General features: G+C 39.3%; 1 protein-coding gene across 2 annotated transcripts in view; it reads right to left on the reverse strand.

Moving 5' to 3' along the window:
- CARD11 (caspase recruitment domain family member 11) overlaps window positions 1-13,195 on the reverse strand; it is a 119,525-nt gene that overhangs the window by 35,971 nt on the left and 70,359 nt on the right. For both annotated transcript variants that reach the window (XM_075179899.1, XM_075179898.1), the window contains exons 11-15: window positions 11,061-11,173; window positions 6,712-6,815; window positions 6,571-6,608; window positions 5,817-5,949; window positions 5,452-5,653 (exon numbers count right to left, since the gene is read on the reverse strand). In XM_075179899.1, coding sequence (XP_075036000.1) covers window positions 5,452-5,653; window positions 5,817-5,949; window positions 6,571-6,608; window positions 6,712-6,815; window positions 11,061-11,173 — 590 coding nt within the window. The remainder of the gene's footprint in view (window positions 1-5,451; window positions 5,654-5,816; window positions 5,950-6,570; window positions 6,609-6,711; window positions 6,816-11,060; window positions 11,174-13,195) is intronic.

A 13,195-nucleotide genomic window follows, 5' to 3' on the forward strand; every position in this document is an offset into this window, starting at 1 on the left:
TTTTCTCATTGTATGTGCCGTGGCGCAACCTGGGGTGGAGAAAAAGAGGTAGGGGGGAGAGGGGGTGAGAGAACACAGATAGGGTACCAACAATATACGTATATGCTTTTGTTGAAGCAGTTGATTATAGCTCATTTTGCTGGTGTTCGTCTATAGCTCTTTTGCCCTGTTTACAGCTCTATTGCAGTGTATATTGCTGTGGAGTGGTACCTTCTGTATATTGGATGTGTTTATAGCTCTTATTTATAGCACTGCCATTTGTTGCGGGCAGTGGTGTCTATATCTCTTGTTTGTTTTCATTTATAGCTCAATGTTGGTAGGGAGTTCCTACATTAGTGCTTTGTGTGGATATGAAGATGTGGTGTAAGGAATGTATGTGTTTTTGTGTAGTTTATAGCTCTTTATGTAGTGGATTGGTTGTATGGGGCTATGTGTCTAAGTACCAGGTCTGAGTTATATATTATGGTATGTGTTCTGGGTGTGTGTTGGTTTCACTTTTGCTCTATTTGCTCTTATAACTCCCTACCAACATTGAGCTATAAACGAAAACAAACAAGAGATATAGACACCACTGCCCGCAAAAAATGGCAGTGCTATAAACAAGAGCTATAAACACATCCAATGTACAGAAGGTACCACTCCACAGCAATATACACTGCAATAGAGCTGTAAACAGGGCAAAAGAGCTATAGACAAACACCAGCAAAACGAGCTATAATCAACTGCTTCAACAAAAGCATATAGGTATATTGTTGGTACCCTATCTGTGTTCTCTCACCCCTCCCCCCTACCTCTTTTTCTCCACCCCAGTTTGCGCCACGGCACATACAACGTAAAAAACAATTTGCCCCCCTTGCATTGTAACATGGTTTTGTCCAGGAGACTGAAATAAGAAGTTTCTTAAGTTAAAATCCTTAATAAATGAGGCCCAGGGTCTAAGAAACAACATTTGTATTTGGATCATAAACCGGTTAGAGAATAGGAACAGAGAGTTGTGATAAATGGAACATTTTCTAATTGGTCAAAAGTTTTAAGTGGAGTACCTCGAGGTTCTGTGCTGGGGCCACTCCTTTTTAATATATTTATTAATGACCTGATTTAGTGCTGATTTAGAGAGTAAAGTTTCCATTTTTGCAGATACTAAACTCTGTAAGGAAATAAAATCAGAAAAAGATGTAGCTTCTCTATAGAGGGACTTAAATAAACTGAAGGATTGGGCAGCCATATGAAATATAAGGATTAACATAGATAAATGTAAGGTTATGCATTTAGGGATCAAAAACAAGCACGCAATCTATAAATTAAATGGGATTAATTTAGGGAAATCTATAATGGACAAGGATTTGGGAGTGCTCGTAGACAGTAGACTTAGCAATAGTGTTCAATGTCAAGCAGCAGCTGCAAGGGCAAATAAAGTATTGGCATGCATAGAAAGGGGCATAGATGCAAGGGAAAACAGTGTAATTTTGCCACTATGTAAATCGTTGGTAAGACCTCATCTTGAATATGCAGTACAGTTCAGGGCACCACTGTATTAAAAAGATATTGTTGAACTAGAAAGGGTTCAGAGAAGGGTGACAAAATTGATAAAGGGTATGAAGTCATTAAGTTATGTGAAAAAAGGTTAGCCAGTATAGACATGTTTACTTTAGAAAAAAGGCATCTAAGAGGAGATATGATTACTATTGTGAGAATACCGGGTTTAGCGTAACCTTCTGCGCCGCACAGCTGGCCTACCTATCCAAGGTTCAAAATCACCCAGGCAAATATCCGAAATAACACAAATAAGTTTATTTAACAAAATGGTAGCAACAAACAGCATTAAACATATTTAAATAATAACTTGAAACCTATATTACTACAGTCTGGCATAGACAACATACAGGGTATAATAAAAACACCTCAACAGTATCATTGCAACTTTCAGGGACTGCTGCCTGTCTCCTTTAAGACTACCAGCAAACGTAGTGGCCCTAAGTAACTGTCACTCTGCTTTCGGCAGACACACAGCTCCCCAAGACCTGTAGAGGTAGATCAGGGCACGGCAGTACTCCAGGGACCGATTGTCCCTTTCCTATCAAGGGCATAAATTAATATATCTCAACACCAGCCTGACCTCAGCTATCACTTTTTAGTGAATGCCCATTTGCTGTCCTCTATAGGTGTCTTTTAAGCCCAGAAATGACCTCAACAACAATTCCGGGACCGGCCTGATTGGTCCTTTTTGTGTGTTTACCTTTTCACAGGTAAACATACAGACCAGGAGATAGCAGATGAATCACTCCTGATTTAATTAGGAACAGGTATTGTTATGTGGCTATACAGGAAAGATCACACTCCAGACACACTTACAGATAAATACACAATGCCTTCCTCTGTAATTAAACATAGAGCTCTATCTGAGGACCTGTTACCTATGCTAGCACACAGATCAAAGCTAAAGGAAGACAGGAGACCCCCTGGTGTGAAGTATATTCATACAGGACTGGTGGACAATAAACCTTTTTGCCTAGACTGAAACAATGGACTAGTCTGCATGCTAACAATACAAGCTGGCAGTTATTTTAACTACTTTCAAAATAGAATATACACAAGCTTAAATATGACTGACAAATATGGGGGAACCAGAGGGCTAGAAAAAATATATGTTTTATAGTCCACAGTCACCTCCTTTCCCCACAACTATGTACAAATACATTAAGGTCAATACAGAGAACTTTCATGGGAACTTTTTACCCCAAGGACTTTACACATGACACACTGTCACCCCCTAAGTTTAGAGGAGAGGAAATTTCCCAACCAGCAAAGGAATATCTTTACAGTAAGGGCAGTTAAGATGTGGAATTCACTGCCAGGGATGGTTGTGATGGAGGATTCAATAGATATGTTTAAGAAAAGGTTAGACAAATTTTTAGCAAAATACGACCGTCAATTAAAATGAAGGACTGTAGTGGATAAAAAGGATTTTTATACTTACGATAAATCCCTTTCTCTGATTCCATCTTGGGGACATTGCTACTATGGGGTTGTAGCTGGGGAGTGTGCAGTTGGTACTTAACTAGTTAAAATATGGCTGCTGACAGACTCCTCCCCTCTGCAACCCCCTGTAGCTAGTCAGTGTAATTCTAAAGCCATCAAGGAAAGGGAGTGGAACAACCAAGAAGCAAACAGCAGAAGAACAGAAGGAAGGGAACGCAGTGTCCCCCATATCGAATCAGAGAAAAGGATTTATCGTAAGTATAAAAATCCTTTTTTCTCTTTCATCCTATCTGAGGGACACTCCTACCATGAGGACCTCCAAAGCCATCCCCCTACGGGAGAGACCGTCCTGGAAGCCCAGCTCGTAGCACGCTATGGCCGAAGCTAGCATCTGAGGACGCAAACCCAATGAACTGATAAAATTTGGTGAATGTGTGGACCGAGGAACATGTGGCCGCTCGGCATAGCTGATCAGCCGAGGCCCTATTATGCACAGCCCAAGAAGCCCCCACAGACCTTGTGGAGTGTGCCGTAATGTGAGTAGGCACAGTCCGGTTAGCCTTACGATACACCTGTTTTATTGTAAAGGTAAGCCATCTAGCAATGGTTTGCTTGGAAGCTGGCCAGCCTGTCCTTTTTCGAACCAATTAGTACAAAAATAAAGTTCATATGCCAGATACGGTGGAACCTGCGGAAGCATCTTGGAACACTGGAACCACTATTTCCTGATTAATGTGAATACCGGAAACTACTTTCGGTTGAAATGAGGTTACAGTCCGAAGCACTGCCCTGTCATCATGGAAGACCAGGAGAGAGCCCCAAGCTCTGACACTCGTCTAGCCAACGCTATGGCCAGCAGGAACACCCCCTTCCATGTCAGAAATGTAAGGTCCGCTGAATGTAAGGGTTCAAAAGGAGGTACCTGCAGCATAGATAGTACCAAATTCAGATCCCAGGGTGCCGTGGGAGGAACAGAGGGAGGTTGAATGTGCAGGACCCCCTGCAAAAAAGTACGGACTTCCAGAAGGAGATTGGTGGTTGCTTAATCTGGATCAATTTCAGATTAATATATATACACAATACTGTGCAAAAGTTTTATTCTGCAGCAGGACAATGACCCCAAACATACAGCCAATGTCATTAAGAATTATCTTCAGTGTAAAGAAGAACAAGGAGTCCTGAAAGTGATGATATGGCCCTGATCTCAACATCGAGTCTGGGATTACATGAAGACACAGAAGGATTTCAGCAAGCCTACATCCACAGAGGATCTGTGGTTAGTTCTCCAAGATGTTTGGAACAAAATATCCCTGACAAGGTCCTTCAAAAACTGTGCAAGTGTACCTAGAAGAAGTATCTAGAAGAATTGATGCTGTTTTTAAGGTAAAGGGTGGTCCCATCAAATATTGATTCAATTTAAACTAAAATTTCTATTTTTGAAAGTATTCGTACAGCATTTTTGCTACACCTGGAATGTCTCAGGAATGTCGACGAGACACCTTGGGGTAGAGATTCATTCTGTAATTGCCAGCAATCTGTGCATTTCAATGTCCACGTGCCACATCACCAGTAATTAAAAGTCCCCCAAATGTTTACTTTATAAATAAATTAGTCTGGATTTTAAAATTTTATGTCATTTTCTCTCAACATTATTGAATTTATGTTTAAGGGTTTTTGAGCGCCTCTTAATTTTTTTTGTGCATTTATTGTTGTATGGGGTTGCAGAGCCACTAGAGGCAGCTATTTCTATTATACACTTACAATTGTGCATTATCTGACCAGTTGCAAACATATAGATATATGTGATTATTTTTATCACACGTACTTTGCTTGTTATATAATTATATACTGTGTGATATGTATTATGTACTTTGTTCACTTGTTATTTTACATATTTCATGTACCTATACATTTTCCAAACAGGTCCCAACATTCCAGGATCCATGCAAGAATCCAGTACCAGGCCGTGAAAGCTGCAATAAGAGGTAGGTGAGAGCAACACCATTTTAATACCCAATTGGGGGGAATTCAATTGCCAACGATGCGGCAAGCGGACATTGCGCCGTACGCATTGCCGGTAATTACAGTAGAAATCTTTATGTCAAAATCTCCGCTGCAAGCGTCTCATCTACTTTGCGGAGACACTTCGCAGCTAACTGAATTCCCCCCATAGTGTGTAAAGAGGCACAGCCTCAGCCCATGTTGGCCAAGCCCCCACCACTGCTATATGTGGAGGGGGGGGAGGGGCACAAAGTTGCTCTACCGGGGCGCCAAATTCCTCTTGTCGGCCCTGACCATTGTATTGCATTTTGCATTGGCCTCGTCTATTACCAATGTGGGTAAGGCTAACGCTGTGTTCACCCTGCCTATTTTTGTGTGGATTTGCTCCTATATCTAAAACAGCCCAATGTATGTAGCATACATTATTCTTTTCAGATTGCAAGCTTCTTTAATAAGATAAATGAAACTCACCAATAAAAGCTGGTATCCCTCTTTCAGACAAGCTTTCTCTGCTCCTGAACCCGGCTTAACATAGCTGATAAAAATGCCTCTTTCATTACCACCAATTAATGAGATTTCCATCATGAGATTATCTCCATCCACCGTTGCATGTTGTATAAGATGACTGGTACTCCTGATTCGTCCAGTAGATGTCACAGATGGGCGGAAGGGTCTGCAACAACAGAATCATTCCTGGAGTTTAAATACAAGAGAAAGTAATACTTATCTCAAAGGTACACAGTTACTCATGAAGGCAAGAGATATACAGTTTCTTATTCTTACAAATGTACAGCTTGCACAGACATAACGTGATCACCAGTAAATGATTTTGTTACCTTTCCAGAGACAACTTTCTAAAAATTGAATTAACTTGTTCGAGGTCGTAGCTATCCAAACTTTCTGACTGGTGTGAAGAGGAAGAGGAATGTATAGATGGGGCTCCAAATGAATATTTATCATGAAACTCATCTGCAAAATAAAAATAGCAGTACTATATTAGGCACAATATATATTACTGGAAACAGGTTTGATTTTGCAGCAACTAAACACATGATGGAATCTGGTGTCGTCAGTGGAGGCAAAATCTTAGCACATGATTACCCACCTGGCTTTCTCAAAAGATGCCCATAATAATCTGAAATGGCCTCTATAAATTGCAGCCTGGTTTTAAGAGTTTTTTTGACAACCATTATCCATCCACTCACCCTTACCACCGCCACTTGTCCCTATTGCATGCATAGGTCCTTGTTCTACTATACCTCATCTGTATAAGATATATTCTATCAGTAATTTAAAATAATCATTATTTTACGTTAGCGGTCATTCAGAAGAAAAAGTGTGTATAGATTAAGAAAGGGATGGCCGGTGTTTCCACATCTGGAACCTAGGTTGGAGCTCTATGTGGTCTTTTCATAAATTTTGGCCTGGTGACATACATCTTTTTCCTAGAGATATATCTCTTTAACATGACTTCAGTAATCCTCATTATAATTCCTCCATGACTATTGTGCCAATATTGTTGTATATTATAAGATGAAAGTATATTGTGTGCATTGTATCATATATAATTGCCCACATTGCAAAGCTTACCATCTAGTTCTATGCTGTCATTGTCTTCATCAGCAGGACTGTTAAAATATTAAGGAAATAGAGGAAAGTATGACTTTATTGTAGATTATTTAAAGAAATGTGGATTTATTTTTAAATGAAACATTGAACTGGAAATCTGACCTGTATGCAGGCACATCTTCTTTGCTTCGTCGCATGATGGAGTCATTTCCAGGGGGTTCTGGTGTAGTGGACATAATACTATGGCTGCGATTTTTCAATGGATACTAGAAAAAAATTAGTTAGTGTTTTATGATTCAGATTGTTCAATACATTCTGTAAATGAACATATTTGAACCAGTGATTATTACTCTTTCAGGCTTCAGTATCATTAAATGTATTTTTGCATTGTTTTGTTAAAAAACAATAGGTCTAATGTGAAACAAGACAATGGATGGGGGGTGGGGTCTGGTAAGAGGACACAGTTTGTTACCCCCTTTAAGCACAACTGGCTTACACCTTAGGACCATTACCCATTAGTGTTTTAATGACTTGCAGTGTTAGCCCAAGGGTAAAGCATGCAACCGGACGTAAAAATAAAATCCATGCTATTCTCTGTGTTCCTACCATTTGAAAAGTCTTTTAGGCAGGAGTGAGATCTGGATACCAGAGACTAGGTTACCCTCTCTAAGAGCGAGCCAAAAGACAAAAACCAAATGAGAGAACCGATTGGGAAGATTTGAGGTGATTGTTGTTCTGTGTGGCATTAGGGCCAGAATATGTAGGTCCCACATAATGATTGTGTTAATTTTATGGAGTATTTTCAACAAAGAACTCACAATAAATCAACTGGTTCCTGTTCCTATCACTGACAACCCAGGTCTGTGAAGGCAGCATGTGGTAGCACGATGCTTCATTACCATGTACCATTTAGTTACATTGTGTGACAGATGTACTGGGAAAGTGATAAATGGCAGGTATACATTATATGTCCTGAATTTCTGTCATATGTATTTTAAAACACCAGGGAGATTGATTGTGTGTAGGAAAGATCTTTCTAAAGGTTGTATTCAGCTGTAGGAAGAGCCAGTGTAAGGGTCCCTGGGGTATGAATGGAGAGAGAAGGGTGGGTTCCTTTAATCAGATCCATTCTGGGTCTTTCAACATATTAGACACTCTGCTGATAATCAGGATTTGCACATGTACGGTGCGGATAACAAGTTATGAGTTCCTCAGTCTCTCACCACATGGGGAACAGGTCATATGCTTGTAGAGAGACACTGCAATTTTGCAAGTGCTGTTATTTTGTATGTGTAGGAAACCAGGTCCTTGACTTTAGAGAGGGCAATTCTTCTGTATTAGTGAGAAGCCGGACACTGGACTGGTGTGATATATTTGGCTTATACATGTTATGTGCAGCCGTTTTACCCCAAGAAACGGCACCCCTACCCCGACTGTTGTGACCAATTGTGACAATTGGTTCAGAGACATATGTGGACTGAGCCAACATAGATACACTGGGCCTGATACTGAGTTAAACTTGCGCATGTTGTGTAGAAGAATTCAAGCAAATTTGCACTGTGCATGTCCATAAAGAAAGAGCATTCATACAGGTGCATGCAGCTGAGCGGGGGAGGGAAGGGGTGAACTAATGCAGGCCGAGTACAGTAAAGTAGTGTTCAGGCAAATGCAAGTGATACATACCAGTAAGAATACGTATATACGCTTGTCAGGATCCGTATCTATTATGGGTGCTAGACAGCATGTGCAAATACATGTTGATGATGATAATGTCCACTGACACCATTAGCTAGTCAGTTCTGATTGTTTGAATTCACCTCTGAAACTGATTGTGCACATACTATAGAATTCTGTGGGTGTATTTTAAAAATAATTTTTTGCTACTTTCATTCAACCATAAGGAAAAATATTATATCTGCTGTATTTTATCAAGCCTAATAGTGAATGTGTTTTTTGGTATCAAAACAAATTTGAACAAACTTCTCTTGTGCCTATGACCTGGTTGTGTGTATGGGTATGTGGGTGTATGTGGGTGTGTTAATTTCGCTGGATCCACCTCTGCTCCGCTTCCTTTATCAGTTGGAGTACCACAAGGCTCAGTCCTAGGACCTCTGATATTCTCTATCTACACCGCTTCTCTTGGAAAACTAATAAGCTCCTTTGGATTTCAGTATCATCTCTATGCGGATAATACACAAATTTATCTATCCTCTCCTGATCTTTCACCATCTGTGTTGTCTCGCCTTACTGACTGTCTTTCTGCCATTTCATCTTGGATGTCTTCTCGCAAACTCAAACTCAATCTTTCAAAAACTGAATTAATAATATTCCCACCCAAAAACAGACGCTTCCTGCCTGACATTTCTATTTCTGTTGATAACATGACCATAAATCCCACCCCACAAGCTTGTTGCCTAGGTGTAATCCTTGATTCCCAACTGTCGTTTATTCCCTACATCAACTCTATATCTAAATCATGTTACATACACCTAAAGAACATTTCCAGAATACGCACATATCTGACACAAGACACCGCAAAAACATTAATTCATGCACTCATCATCTACCGCATCGACTATTGCAATTCCCTTCTTACTGGTCTTCCCAAAGTCAGACTTGAACCCCTACAATCTATTTTGCACGCAGCGGCTAGATTGATTTTCCTTACTAACCGTTATTCCTCTGCTGAGCCACTCTGTCAGTCTCTACATTGGCTGCCTGTATTTCAACGAATCCAATATAAAATTCTTCTACTAACATACAAGGCCATCAACAAAATTCCACCGACATACATTTCCTCACTGGTCTCGAAATATCTCCCTACTCGACACCTCCATTCTGCACAAGATCTATGTCTCTCCTCCACTCTCATCACATCCTCCCATTCTCGGTTACAGGATTTTTTCCGGGCTGCACCCACTTTGTGGAATTCCCTCCCATGCACAATAAGACTTTCCTCTTTTCTTCAAACCTTCAAGCGTTCACTGAAAACCCACCTCTTCAGACAAGGTTATGATATTCCTCAACCACCATCTAAATTTCCCTAGATTACCCTATTACCATCCTCTACACTGCGAACGCAAGACAACAACCCTCTGACCAACATTGCAACACACACAGCACACTCAATACTTTTACCTTTGCGTTCTAGCTGGTCCATTGTGCAATATGATGTAGCACATGCCTTTGTGTTTCTAACTCCCATTGTCCTATAGATTGTAAGCTTGCGAGCAGGGGTTGTCTTACCTCTCTGTCTGTATGTATTACCCAGTATTGTCTTATCAATGTTTGTTCCCAATTGTAAAGCGCTACGGAATTTGCTGGCACTATATAAATAAAGGTTGATGATGATGATGATGATGATGATGCATGTCCGACATAATCCTGGGGCATATACTACAGGTGCAGAGTTGGTTATATCTTATGAAATGTGTGTAAATATGATATTTTATAGTCAGTTTTTGTTACCATAAATTATGCTCATCATTTGTGGAGTCAGGAGCTGGTTGTGCTGGAGGGCAGGGGGGCACCTGCCCCCCTATTCGGTCTCACAGTGGGTTACCTTGGGCTGGGTCACTGGGCCAACTGCATTTTATTTCCTTTAAAATAGGCTGTTGAGTCGGCTCTTGCATCCCTGGCTAAAATTTGCCAGCCCTTCTCTGGGTGGAGTTCACCGAGTTATAATAAAATGTGATCCAGAATTAGCTTCCTCCATTCCAGCACCATTCTGACCTCTTCTAATGCAGGACTTTTCAAACACAAGCAATGATGTTTACATCTCCACCCTGTGAACATTTATGTCAACAATAATGCTCAGTGTTTGGAAACTCCTGCCACTGAAACAGAGAGAAGAGCAATGCTGGACCTGCGGCAGGTTTGGATTTAAGTTTTTGTCTCCCTCTGCCACTTTTGCTTTGTTGCCACTCACTCTAACCATTAACAGGACCACAGCCCCAACACATACATCCAAGTTCCAAAAAATAAATAATCTGTATATGTTATAAATTATGTAGAGATTTATGCTGACCAGTAATACACATGTACATATAAAATAAGAATTAAAGGCGCTGAGATGATGAAACAGTGATCAGCATGCCACTCCTGCTATTTTGTTACCCAGGGCTTGGGATTTGAATTTTCAACAAGTCTGGCCTACACTCAGATTAAGGTAGTCAAAACCATCAGAAAATTAAATATGAGGTTTTTTGGTGGAGTTCCTCTTTAAAGTATATTTTATCTGATGGTTAATTTTCTTTTATTTGGATTAATCTTTTGCATGGCATTCATGTCATTGTAATTAAGTACATGACACCTATTTAAAATGGGTCAGAAGATAAAGATGAATTCAAAATGTTAAAACGGAGGCAATATACAATACATTATATTTAGCTTTAGGGAATGTACATTTTGATATTTGGATACATATATATTTCAATAGCATAATAAAAAGTAACATAAAATATAAGTAACTAAAATAAATATAAAATGTAATTAAATCCTCTACATACTACCTTGGGAATGTCAGAACTGTTGATGGCAGTGTTGTTGAATGAACTAGACCTAAGAAAGACTGGATCCATCTGGCCACTATTGTACTCTGCTCTGTTATCCAGATCCTCAGCAGCTATATATTAACAAAATGCACAAAGAGGGATAAAAATTACAAAAGCAAATGCAGAAAAAGGTTAATTTATGATTTCTAGGTTTTGTTTTAAAAAACATTCAGCTAAAATAAAGCATTATACCAGCCTCAATAAAGATATTCTTTACCATGCTGATTTTGAATAACAGTTATTGCTAAGACACAAAAAAGGGAGCATTTTATAATACAATGATTCTGCTTTGTCTTATGAAAGATTGTTTTTATTGACCTGCTGATAGTGGGCCTGATTCATTAAGGAACGTAAATTCTGATATGTGCCATATTTTGTGTAAAATCGCACTGTGCATGCCCAAAACGGACCATACTCCAGTGAATGTTGTAACATCCAATTCATCTTTGAGTGCAAAGGACTCCTGCAATAGCCTATGGTTTCAGGGGTGGAAAGGGGATGCATGCACATAGTCAATGTATAGTAACGGAGTGCCAAGCTCGAGTGCACACAACAACGTTAGAGTCAATATTTGGGCATCCTTGAGGTGCATGATTTTCAGTTGTATCACTTGCACCAGCTACAAGTCAGGTGTAAGTGCCGATTGCTAGTGATGAAGGTCGCATATTCATGCTAGAACATGTATTTGCAATCAGGAGCCGTTGTAAAATGCATTTTATGTACAGTAGACAATAATAACATCCTAATAAATGTATTTTATGGGGGGGGGATTTAAATAGTTATTTTTTAAAAAAAAAAAAATGTTTTGCTATTAATGACAGGCAAAAAAAATTTTTGTGTGCGTTCTCTTGGGACTTAATAGTCTACATATGTATTGGACGTATCCTACAGTGTGTTGTCTGTTAGAGCAGAGTGTACCTAGACCCGTATTCATCAACAGATGTAGCCTCAGATGCGCTCCTTGTTGAATACATATGCATATGCCCTATGTGCATTTAAAAAAATATGCAATTTACGTTGCTTTTTCAAGCCTTAATGAATCAGGCCCCTAATCTTATACACAAAATCCAACAATCTAAAAGACAAAAACAGTGAGAATCAGATTTTGCCACTTTTGTAGTAAAAAAAATTAAATAAAAAATTCAAAATACATTCTTATGAATAAGTCTCTTTCCATTTCTTGAATAAATGTGTCTATTGGAAACATACTTTACTATTTATATAAAACCGGATTTTGCTTATGCGTTAATTTAATTAAAAATAATTTTCAGAAGACAAATTGAGGATATTTACTAAGAGTCCAATGGTATTTAGAATCCATCTACAATTATTTTATGAAGATCAGTCCCCACTGAGCAAGTTCTTGGTTCATTTGCACCATCATTGCAGTTACAGAGAACTCAAAGGCACTGTTCCATTTTTGTCACATTATACTGTTTGGACCCAGATAGCGAAGACACAAATTAATAAAATTAGCCAAGGTCAGTAACGATGGTGCAGAGAGGCACAAGATACACAGGAGAGAAATCAAAATCTAAGGGCATATCCAGTGGTCGAACTGGAAATTTGAAGTAGGGTTATGTAAAAATGTACTGATCTGAATGTGAAAGACCAATTAAAAGATGCCAGGCAACCCCAACTATTCGCCACTGATCCTTCATGCCTCCTGTGTCCCTACATCTCTTTTTCCCTACACCTATTCCTCATACCCCCCTTGTCACTGAACCAGTGACCACTGCAGCTTCAAGTACTCTCACTGTACAATACAATCTGTGCTAATTTTCCTCAAATACAATGCAGAGGGTATAATGGCACTCATTGGGTCCTGAGTACCTTGGACATAAAGAATATTCTGAATGGATGTTGGGCGATGTAAGGTCAGGAGAAATTATTTAATACATGCTGAAAATATTTGCAGCAATTATGTGGCTCTTATGTGACTTTTGTTGTTATATTTATATATTCCCTACATAAAGAGTTACATATATCACACATCATTCAAAGCACTATACACTTGTTGCTAAATATTTACTGTTACAGTCTAATATGATTGGTAAAAACTAAAGAACACTGTTAAGCTGGGTACACACTAC

This window comes from Mixophyes fleayi, chromosome 7 (genome assembly GCF_038048845.1).
Source record: "Mixophyes fleayi isolate aMixFle1 chromosome 7, aMixFle1.hap1, whole genome shotgun sequence".
Taxonomy (NCBI): domain Eukaryota; kingdom Metazoa; phylum Chordata; class Amphibia; order Anura; family Limnodynastidae; genus Mixophyes; species Mixophyes fleayi.